This window comes from Aethalodelphis obliquidens, unplaced genomic scaffold, assembly GCF_003676395.1.
Source record: "Aethalodelphis obliquidens isolate GAN/ISIS:26980383/991018 unplaced genomic scaffold, ASM367639v1 scaffold7, whole genome shotgun sequence".
Classification (NCBI taxonomy): Eukaryota; Metazoa; Chordata; class Mammalia; order Artiodactyla; family Delphinidae; genus Aethalodelphis; species Aethalodelphis obliquidens.
The window spans coordinates 36,195,602-36,207,329 of NW_020837951.1; the positions used below are offsets into that span (position 1 = coordinate 36,195,602).

Here is an 11,728-nt window from a genome sequence, read left to right on the forward strand (position 1 = left end):
GTAAACTATATAGAAAAGCAAGGAAGGCATTATCATAAAGGTCAGAGGGGAGAGAAGGGATATAATCAGGAAGGGGGCCACATAGGAGACTTTTGAGGTATTGGCAATATTCTATTTCTTGAACTCAATAGTGGTTACATGGATATTGAAATTCGTTAAGCTATACAATTATGTATATTCACTTTTCTATGTGTGTTATATCCCTAATAAAAAAGGTTTTAAATGTTTCTTACAAGTCTGAACAAAGCATTCTAATAATAAAATTTTTTAAATTTATTTTTGGCCACACTGCACGGCATGTGGGATCTTAGTTTCCCGACCAGGGATCAGACCCATGCCCCCGGCAGTGGAAGCACAGAGTCTTAACCACTGGACCACTAGGGAAGTCCCAAATACTGTTTTGACTTTTTAAATTTTAATTGTAATTTTTTTGGCCATGCTGCACACTTGAGGGATCTCAGTTCACCGACCAGGGATTGAACCCGGGCCCTCAGCAGTGAAAGGGCGGAGTCCTAACCACTGGAGTGCCAAGGAATTCCCAATAAGCATTCTAACTTACAGTTGATATATTTACTTTTGCTCAAAGATGTAACACTGTTCTTTTGAAAGTAAACGTGGGGGACTTCCCTGGTGGTGCAGTGGTTAAGAATTCACCTGCCAATGCAGGGGACATGGGTTCGAGCCCTGGTCCGGAAAGATCCCACATGCCACGGAGCAACTAAGCCCGTGTGCCACAACTACAGAGCTTGCACTGTAGAGCCCGCAAGCCACAACTATTGAGCGCACTGTAGAGCCCGCGAGCCACAATTATTGAGCCCATGAGCCACAACTACTGAAGCCCGCGTGCCTGGAGCCCGCCCTGCAACAAGAGAAGCCACCGCAATGAGAAGCCCGCGCACAGCGACGAAAACCCAATGCAGCCCAAAATAAATTAATTAAATAATAAATTTTTAAAAAATTTTTTTAAAAAGTAAGTAAATGTGGAACTTTTTATGTCATCCTTTAAATGCTACCAAATATGCAAATGGACCCAGGAGAATGGGAGTGCTTTCTTAATACTGAGAATGGTGAAAATGCAGAGAGGACATGCTTGGTAGTGGATATTTTCTAACATACTTTTTAAAATCTTAAATATTCTAAGATAGATGGCTAGGTAGGAAGGCATAGAGACTTGTCATGATTCTGTGGCCTGAATGAAATAATACATAGAGACTTGTCATGATTCTGTGGACTGAATGAAATAATGCACTACAACTGTCATGTTTCTGAGCCATGCTATCTTTGTTTCGACTTCACAGAACTCTTCCTCAAGAGTAATACTTTCTCTCCTAACAGTTGAGCACAGAAGAGGCAAGGTTATTAAACAACTGTAATCAAAAATAAGCCCCTGAAAAGATACCCAGCATCATTAGACATCAGGGCAATACAAATCAAAACCACAATGAGATGTTACTTTCTCCCACTAGGATGACTATATTTGGGAAGACAGATAATAAAAAGTGCTGGTGAGGGCTTCCCTGGTGGCGCAGTGGTTGAGAGTCCGCCTGCCGATGCAGGGGACACGGGTTCGTGCCCCAGTCCGGGAAGATCCCACATGCCGCAGAACGGCTGGGCCCGTGAGCCATGGCCGCTGAGCCTGTGCGCCCGGAGCCTGTGCTCCACAACGGGAGAGGCCACAACAGTGAGAGGCCCACATACCGCAAAAAAAAAAAAAAAAATCACTAAAAAATTAGAACCCTAATACATTGTAGGTGGGAATGTAAAATGATGCAGCTCCTCTGGGAAACAGTCTGGCAGTTCCTCAAATGGTTAAACATAGAGTTAAAATTTGATCTAAAAATTCTATTCCCATGTATATACCCAAGAGAAATGAAAACATATGTGAACACAAAACCTTGTACACAAATGTTCATAGAGCACTACTCTTATAGCCAAGAAGTGGAAACAACCCAAATGTCCATCAACTAACTGATAAACGGATACATAAAATGTGGTATAACCTCACAATGGAATAGTATTCAGCTGTAAGAAGGAATGAAGTACTGGCACATGCCACAACATGGATGACCCTTGAAAACCTTATGCTAAGTGAGAGCTAGAAAAAAGGTCGTATTTTATATGAAATGTCTAGAATAGGCTAATCCATAGAGACAGAAAGTAGGTTAGTGGTTGCCTAGGGCTGGGAAAATGAGGGGGTTGGAGTGTTACAGGTAAGGGGTACAAGGTTTCTTTTTGGAGCAATGAAAATGTTCTAAAATTGATTGTGGCAATGATTGTACAACTCTGTGAATATATAAAAGCCATTGAATTCTACACTTTAAATGGGTGAATTGTAGTATGTGAATTACACCTCAATAAAACTTTTAAAAATATGTCACCGTACCATTGTGCTATTTAACATTTCTGAAAAACCCAACTTGGACCAAAATACCCCAGTTTCTAACACCAGATTTCACACCTTAGCAGAAACACTGTCTAGAAAAGCCAGAAAAATACAATAAACCCTTCTTTGGATATTGGTGTCTTGATGAAAGGAGTCTTTGCCGACACTTCACTGTCACCAGTTTATACCCTTATGTGGCATCCGGGGAAGTGCATCCTGGGAAGATTTGGGATGGTTAAAGTTTGCTCTGTGTGTGTGTATGTAAAATGTTTGACAGATAATTTTGAAAGGGAAGATGGGAAAAGGGAGCTAGAATGAAATCTCCACCATAGGTGTATTCTCAGATCAATTTTAGGAAAAAGTTGAGGATCTGGAAACTGATTCCCTTAAAACTATGAATGTCTGAATTTCCCTTGGAAAGACTTCATGTACCCCAGTTTGAAGACCTGGATTGCAGTACAAAAGTCATGTCTTTCAAGACCATAATCTCTGCTATGAATTGCTAAAGTTCCCCTAGCAACAAAAGAATTGGACTCTGATTCCTACATTCAGCTGTGTCAGCCTCCTCAAGGTGATAAACCCTGATGCTTCAGCCTCATGCTCTAATTTTAATGTGGGAAGGAGGAAGGAAAGGCCACATTGGTTAATATATCAAATTATAATCCCACTATGCTAAACATCTCCCATTTTAGCAAGCACTCTAGTGATTCTGCTGCAGATGGGAGTGCCCAATACTGTCCAGTACTGCAAGGAAAAGAAAGAATGCTGAGAAAAAGACAGAGGACAGTGTCATCAGGAGACAGTTTGGTGGCATGGTGGGAACAGAAGCCAGACTGAGTGGGTTAGAGATTGGTCTGGAGCCAGAGAGCAGAAGCAACATTTAGGAAGCTCAGCTGAGGAGAGATATGCACAGATAGCAAGAGGCGGACCTCAGAACTGAGGAGGGTTTGTTTCCAGAGAAGGAGAACCTTGTTAGGAGAACCTTTACGAGATGAAGAGAAGACATCAGGAAGGGGATGTGGAGAGAGATGGGCACTGGGGAGCCTGAAAAGTTGTGAGGTCACAGAATGGAGAGACAGGGAGGGGGGCTTCCCTGGTGGCGTAGTGGTATAAGAATCCGCCTGTCAATGCAGGGGACATGGGTTCGAGCCCTGGTCCGGGAAGATCCCACATGCCACGGAGCAACTAAGCCTGTGCGCCACAACTACTGAGCCCGTGCACAACTACTGAGCCCATGAGCCACAACTACTGAAGCCCACGTGCCTAGAGCCCGTGCTCCGCAACAAGAGAAGCCACCGCAATGAGAAGCCCGCGCACCACAACAAGAGTAGTCCCTGCTCGCCGCAACTAGAGAAAGCCCGCGCGCAGCAACGAAGACCCAACGCAGCCAAAAATAAATAAATAAAAATTAAAATAAATAAATTTATTTTAAAAAAAAAGAGAGACAGGGAGGGGTCAGCTTTGAATCATGGAAGGACACCTCTTCCTCTGAGGTGCAGAAAAGAAGCAGAAGCTCTGGGGGATAACGGATTGTTTATGGTGCTAGGTAACTTGACCTCTATTTCTTTGGAGTTCTGGTGGCAGAATGAGAGGTAAGTGGCTGAGAAGAAAGAGAAAGGAAGGGCCGGGCCCCAGGACACCAGAGAAGGTTGGAGAATCAGCACTAGGGAATGGCATCTGGTGTCATAAGAGGTGACTCTGGGGTCAGCCAAGCCTGCTGGGGTGCTGACGGGGCAGCTGGGCTTAGCTGCGTGGGTCTCTAAGACCTTGTTCTTCCAGCTGGGGGACGCAATGAAGTGAGCAGAGGCGGGGGCTGCCCAGGATTGGAGAAGTGAGAAACGTGGGAGAAGTTCCAGGGGAGAGCGTGTCAGCTGTGACGTCCAAGGTCCTGGCCTGCAAGGAGGAAAGTAAGACTTGGGCAGAGGGGTAGGCTTTGAAGAGGGAGGCCACCTGTCAGCGAAGTCAGGAAGATGCTTCGAGGCAGGTGGAGTAGGACTGAGTGGGAAAAGGCAGGGGATGGAGCAGATTTGAACCATGAGGATATGTAAAGTATCCTGCACTGTATAATACAGTCGCCACTAGCTTTGTGGGGCTTTATGTATGTAGTGAGTCCAAAATGAGCCATGCTGTAAGTGTAATACACACTGGCACAGGGACCTGCACAGAGAGGCCTCAGTGACTGGTGTGTGTGTGTGTGTTTGTGTGTGTGTGTGACTTGATGAGTGGACAAGTAAATTCATGAATGAATGAGTGAATGGGTGAATGAGGATTATATATAGTGTTCGAGGACGTCCATCGTTGAGTCAGTTTCTTCTAAACTGTTGAGGATTATACGCAAGTACACGAATGAAAGGTAAGAGGGAGTTAGAATTGAGGAGACCTCACTAAGACTTTGAGGTAGGGAGTCTCAAAGAACATTTTATGGAACCTAACTTAATATAAAGACCCAAGAACCTAGACCCTTGCCTCACTCCTCTTTTTTTTCTTTTTAAAAAGTACTCCCACAGCACTTTAATATATGCCAGGGACTGTCCTAGGCATTTTGCACATCACATCACCCTGTTAGGTAGGCGCTCTTATTGTCCCCCTTTTACAGATAAGGGAACTAAGGCACAGAGATGTCAATAGCTTTCCCAGGATTACCCAGTAAGTGATGGAACTGGTATTTGAACCAGGCCATCTGTCCCCAGTGTCCAGACCCCTAACTGCTACACCATCCTGTCTCTCATCCCGTCACCTTATTGCCAATCTTCTCTCCAACAGAGATGCAGTTTCCTTTTTCTCTCGCATTACTCACCTCTCTTCCACCCCCAGCTCCTCAGAACTTGTATTCCTGGAGAAAGTTCCCAATGAACCTTGTTTACTGGAAACAATTGTAAGTAAACCCCCAACTTTCCCACAAATGAGACACAAACACACCATAGCTGCGTGGCCAAACACAACAGCCAAGTAACCCTGCCTCCCCTCCCATCCCAACCCCACTCCCTTTGCCCGCATCCCTGAGCCTGGCTCACATTGCCTTCCCTCTCCCCAGTCCGGGAGGCTCCTCTCCCAGACCTGAGATTGGCCCTCCCCTGCCTTCCTAGGCAGACTCAAGGGAAATGAGTGTTGGAGGAGTCTGAGGCTTCACAACTCTAAGTAAATGCTTTAACTGTCAGTCTAGCAGATGCCCGCAAGGTGACTACAGGGGTATAGAATAGGGGGCCTTCCAGACATCACCTTGGCCAGTGCCTGGGAGATGCCTCAATCTCACCCACCAGGGATTCCCTTCCAGTCTCTGCTTGGATCTCTCCAGTGACGGAGTAGCCCTGAATTTCCACCTACTGGGAGCCACTACCCAGGAGATGCCTTGATCCCACACATCAGGGACTCTTCCAGCCTCAGCTTGGATCCCTCCAGTGACAGAGTGGCCGTGAATTTCCCCCCACTGGGGGTAGCTGTAGCCCAGCATCTCCACCTTTAGGGCCAAACAAAGACTAAGAAGGAACCAACAGGCCATCTTCTTCTCTTTCTCGCTCTCATTAAATTGTGAATAATAATGCATTTACTTATTCTCCCACTTAAAAAGCCATTTAAATCCTTTGAAGAATCTTGCAAGGTAGCTTGGCTAGACAGCAGGCAGGACAGTCCAGGGCCTCTGGTGGGGGGGCCAGGGTCTTCCACTCACCTGCGTTTTGGTCCAGCATGTAGGCGTTTGGACTGATGGTGTAGTCCTTTGTCTGGACATCACTGGCTGTGGTGACACCTCCACATACAAACACCTTGTTGTCTCCAATGGAGCATATAGCATGGGACACATCCAAGGGGCAGTTGTTGGGCAAGAGAGGCACTAAGGTAGTTGTCTTGTTGGCCTTTATCTTCTGCAGGTTGATTTCCACACTCTGCCGGTGGCTGTACACGCAGAGGATGTTGTCCTGATGAAAAGAGAGCAGGGGCCGGTGGTTGAACTCAATGGGGAAGGTGATACACTGGACCACGTCCCCAGAGTTGGTGTCAAAGCAGTCCACCACCCCGACCCGTGAGATGTAGCCCTTAACCAAGCACCGCCCAGTGACAATGTACAGGTTCCGGTCACCCTTGGTGATCACGGCTGTGCCGTCCATAGGGATGCTCATCTTCCCTGCCAGGTACCAGGCCTCCTTGCGCTCATCATAGCGATAGATGTTAGAGACATACCTCCTTGGGGCAATGCTCCCACCCACTGAGTACACTGTCCCCCCGCAGGTCACCATGGTGTGGAAGACAAGCCCAATTGGCAGGTCGGGCAACTTGGTCCAGGAGTTGTCATCCATGTCATACCGCCAAGCCGTCTTCAGCCCTGAAATCTGCTCAGTGGTACCACCAGAGATGTAGATGTAGCGACCAGCAGAGGTGGCACTAAGTGCTGCTGCCCGATAGGGCATTTCTGAGAGCTTCAACCACAGGTTCTCCTGAATGATATAAGCAAACACTCCATCGTTGAACTTGCCGTGGGCCTTTTGGCCACCTAGGATGACCACTGAATCAAGCAGGGCCCCTTTCCGCTGGTAGCTCAGCAGGCTGGTTGGCCTCTCCTGCCTGCGGTCCACAAGGACACTCTCAATCAGGGTTGCGTGGGCTGAGCTGTCCTCCATGCCCGTCAGCTTGTTGCTGGCAGACATCAGCGTCTTGTTGGAGACAGCATTAAGATTGATGTAATTGAAGAACTTCTTGAAATACTTCTCCCGCTCATCCTTCTGGAAGTATACCCAATTGATGAGTGCATTGAGAGCCTGGTCCTCATTGAGCACATGCAAGTTTTCATCTCGGAGCAGGCGGCTGAAGATGACAGGTGGACAGCGCATGAACTGCATGGAGGCCTCAGGACTGGCCCAGTAGTGGAAGTTGTCGCGAATGCCAGAGTAGGCCAAGTCTGATATCTCTTTGAGCTCAAAAAACTCAGCCAAGAAGAGGTAGCGCAAGCAGTTGGCACGGCGGATGGACTTAATCAGGAAGTCACTGCAGTGAATTCGAAGGCGTGGTGTGTTGAAATACTGGGCCCCACGAAGCAGCTCCTCCACATTCTTCTCTGAGATTACCACCCTTCCGCTGTAGAAGTAGTCCAGGAGCTGGTCCACCGTGGTCGGACTCAGGTAGTTGGGGTCAATGGTGATAAAGAGCTCATCAGTGGTCTTCATGTCGTGGTTGGAGATGAGACTCTTCACCAGTGGAGAGACCGCGGCCAGCACGTTGCGATGTGCAAAGAAGACATGGTGGTCCACAGTCAGGGCCATGTCCCAGTACTCTTTGCGCTTTCTCTGTTTGTTCAGGTTCTGAAGCACGAAGCTGTTGTAGTTTTTCTCGGTGAACTCCAATTTCATGGCGCCTCTTGCTGGCTGAGGCAGAAGATCTGCAGCAGGTACTGGAGAACAGACTTTCTCAGGCCTTTGGGATTCAGACTGATGGTTGTTTGCAGAGCAGTTGATCAGGGAGGAGTGGGGGTGGGAGAGAGGATGATGTCACAGAGTGGATGAGGTCATCACAATGCAGGGCCCCCAGAGGCCTTTCTCAGAGGCACAGGGCTTTTCTCCCCTCTGATGGCCCTGAGCTGCCAAGGCCAGATGCCCTGCGAGGGCCTAGTGTCAGGGCCGAGAACTCAGGAGGAAACTCAGAGATGGGTCACAACTCCCACCTGGGACCTTCAACCTCAGTTCAGGGCTGCTTCCGGAATGTCAGAGCCAGTTTGGGCAGGGATGGTGTGGAGAGGGTTAGGAAGGCCGGGGGTGGGGGGAAGGAAAGGGATTATTAGATCATCTAGAAGAATGTACATTGTACAGGAGGGAAACTGAGGCCCAGAGAAGAGAAGGGACTTGCCCAAGATCACATAGCCAGTTGCAAGCAGAGCAGGGCCTGGAACCCAGGCCTTCTGTAATGTAGGATTTTTCCCACCCTTCCAGGATGCTCAGCTTTCCTCTGTCTCTGATTCTCAAGCCCCAAAGCACATTCCTCTGCTAAGGCTCCTGGATATCAGAGAAGAAAAGCTCTGTCCTTTGGCTTCTGACCTTTGTGGTTACAGATACCATTCTTTATAAAATAGAGGGAGAGGCAGAGGCCACTCTCAGGAGCAGGGACACAGGAGTAAGCTGCATACTGGGGGGGGGGGGCCTTCAAAGCCCTGATTATTTCAGTTCCACCGAAAACTGAGACATTCTCTCCACATTTCCAAGTCTCTAGCTTGTAAAATATTGGGGGTTGTGATGGGTCTGCTCTCTCCATCAAGTGTGGACTTCTCTCTAAACCTCAGTTTCCTCCTCTGTGAGATGGGAATAATAATAGTACCCGCTTCAAAGACTAATAAGAGGGCTTCCCTGGTGGCGCAGTGGTTGAGGGTCCGTCTGCCAGTGCAGGGGACACGGGTTCGAGCCCTGGTCCGGGAGGATCCCACATGCCGCGGAGCAACGAAGCCCGTGCGCCACAACCATTGAGCCTGAGCACCCTAGATTCCGTGCTGCGCAACAAGAGAAGCCACCGCGATAAGAAGCCCGCGCACCGCAACAAAAAGTAGCCCCCCCCCCCCCCGCTCACCACAACTAGAGAAAGCCCGCGCACAGCAACGAAAACCCAACGCAGCCAAAAATAAATAAGTTAATTAATTAAAAAAAAAGATTAATACGAGTTTACAAGAGAAAAGGACTAGAAGTGTTAAGCACAGTGTTTGCCTCGTAACAAACCTTCAATAGTTGCTAGCCGCCATTACTTTAATATTACACCAGTTCGCCAAACTCCGGCGTCCCTGGCTGGCTGCTCCCTTCGAAAACCCTTGTGGTGGTTCCCAGTTTGCAGTGGTTGGGAAGTCTGCAATCCCCATCCGCTCCGGCCGGGCTCCATGCGCTCCCTCGGCCACGCGGTGGCGCTAGAGGGTCATCTCCCGCCTGGGAGCGGCGCACCGCCCCCCACCCCCTCCTCCCTGTAGCCGGGCCTCCTACAATCAACACAAAACACAACTGTGCCCATTTTCCAGAAAGGGGCATTGAGCCCCAGACTGCGGGCGCAGGGCCGGGCGGCCAGAGAGGAGCCATCCAGACCGGGCGTCCCCCTCGGCGCCCCGCGGGGTGGGGTGCTCGCGGGCTCGGCCAGCTCTCACGTCCACTGCACTCCCCGCCTCCGAGCGGGCGTGGGTCCCTCGGGGTTCCCGAGGCGCGGCTGTACCCAGGAGGGGATAAGGACCAGTCGGAGCCTCCCACGGAGGAGGGCTGGCTCCTGCGGGCCCCACCCGGACCAGCCTTTGGGGGCCCCCAGGAAGGGGCTCAACACGCAGACCCTGGCGGCCTTGGCGTGGTCGTGCAGCGAGGACCTGGCCTCGGGCCGCGTCCTTGATCTCCTCCAACCTGGGCCCTGAGCCCCAGTCCTGACCCTCAGGCCGTCCTTAGCGTCCCTGCTAGGAAAACTGCCATTGCAGCCTGGGGAATGTGAGCCTGCCAGGTCTTTCCCTCCCTCGTGTAGTCAAGTTCTCATTATCATTCACTGTCTCCCCCTCATCCTTTCATTCCAGACCTGGCTTTTTCTTAATTCGAAAATTATTTTAAAGTACCTACCTTTTAATGCTGAATTTGTTCACCTTGATGTCTTCAGGGTTAGAGGCACTCAGTCTCTGGAGATATGTGTCTGCACAGGACTAAGACTTTCTGTTTTCCCCAAAGGAACAAAGCTTGGCTTTCAGCCCCTCCACAGACTAGCTGTGTGGCTGAGGTGAGTTCCACCTGGTCCGTTCTCTCCCTGTGAGGATAATTGAGCTTTAATTGCTTCTCCAGCTCTGATCTCTGGAGAGGGGCGGCGAGAGGCAGCGGTGACTCAGGCAGAGGAGGATGAGGTCTCTTGGTGCTGCTGTCAGACCCTTGTCACTCCCATTGGCTTCCAGGCCTGCCCACCCAGGGTCAGGCCCTGGTGCTTCACCACTCCTTTGTCCGCACACCCACTTTGGTGGAGGAGGTGGCCATGCCCCTCTGTTTTTGTTTCAGGTCCCAGAACACCATGGAGGGAAGGTCTTTCATCAGATGCTTCCTTCCAGTTAAGAAAGTTGGGCTTATGGGCTGTCATGGAGACCTGAGAGCATCCAGTAGACTTAACTCCATGTGCCAGACCTTGTACAGATGGACAAACTGGGGACCAGAGGGGGGAAGGGGCTCGTCCAACTCAGTTCGCAGAGCTAGGGCTGGGAGCCAGGGTTCCCAGCTCCTTCCTCTGCCCTCTGGCTGCAAAGGAGAGCCGGCAATCTGGCTTGTCTTCTTCTCCTGTTGAACTTGTGGGAGTTGCCATCTTTAAGAAATCCATTAAAGAAGTTAGATTTGTGCCCACCCGCTCAGCCAGCTTTGTTGTCTGGCTTGTCTTCAGCCTGGAAATCTCCCCTGGTCAGCTTGTTCCTTACTCCAGCCAACTGAGGAAACAGACTCCAGCCTAAAGAGGCTGGCAGCCTGCCAGTGTCCACCACCTTGTTATGTATGTGTGTATTGGGTAGAGTGTGTCCCTAGGAGCCCCAGGAAATTCAATGACTGGTCATTAAGTTTGTGTTGTTCGTGGTAGCTGCCCAGGTGTGGCCAGAATAAGACCTCATCTCAAGGCCCTCAGCTGGGTCTCTTTACTCCATCCATCCTCAGCTTCCTGCCCAGCTCAGCATTTTCTGTTCACGGAAACTCCCTAAGGGAGGGGACTCTAATATTCTAATCTTCTGGGGACCATCAGCTGATATATCAACTTGTTGGGAAGCCCTGAAGAAAATGAAGGGTATGTTTTAAAGATACAGATTTGGCCTGGAACTAGAAAGGTCAAGAAGAGTCTTTCCGTATTTCCACCTGTTTTATACCTCTGACAACTGGCTTTCTCACTTCTATATATTTCCAACTCATAACAGGGCTTGCACATAGCTTTGGCTTGCCGTGGCCTTAATTCAAACTCATGGCATCCGTATTTTTTCAGTTCCACTGGTAAATTCACTCCATATTTCTTGGCTCAAATTCCCAGTCCATGGCCAGCCTAGGGATTGGCTGCCCTTGGATCACATGTCCACTCTAGACCAGTCAGCTGTGTGATGGTAGGTCACGTGATTCAAAACATAGCCACCTAAGGAGCACGGTCTACAGGGGAGAGGTTGGAGGTATTCAGAATCTTGAGTTACCTAAGATGGGAACTCAGAGTTATGGATTACCTTAGTCACTGATACAGAATCGGGCATGAATCACATGGGAGTAAGATATTACACAAACAAAAAAGATTTTATCAATATCCCTGGGTGAAATGAAGGGCACAGAATGAGCCTGTGTTCACAGTGCCACAGAGACCTTCAAAGACTGGCCTGCACAGACTCCCAGCCCTGCCTATCTCACCACCTGG

General features: G+C 49.4%; 1 protein-coding gene across 1 annotated transcript; it reads right to left on the reverse strand.

The window, feature by feature from the left end:
• Positions 1–5,864: 5,864 nt before the first annotated feature.
• Positions 5,865–8,299, reverse strand: CCIN (calicin). Its single transcript, XM_027105989.1, has one exon. It carries the CDS (start codon positions 7,720–7,722, stop codon positions 5,956–5,958), a length of 1,767 nt encoding a protein of 588 aa, XP_026961790.1. The 5' UTR covers positions 7,723–8,299; the 3' UTR covers positions 5,865–5,955.
• Between the last annotated feature and the right edge of the window lie 3,429 nt (positions 8,300–11,728).

What these genes read in the sequence shown, in the direction of transcription:
- CCIN (XM_027105989.1), bottom strand. Translation starts at nt 7,722, where the DNA reads ATGAAATTGGAGTTCACCGAGAAAAACTACAACAGCTTCGTGCTTCAG.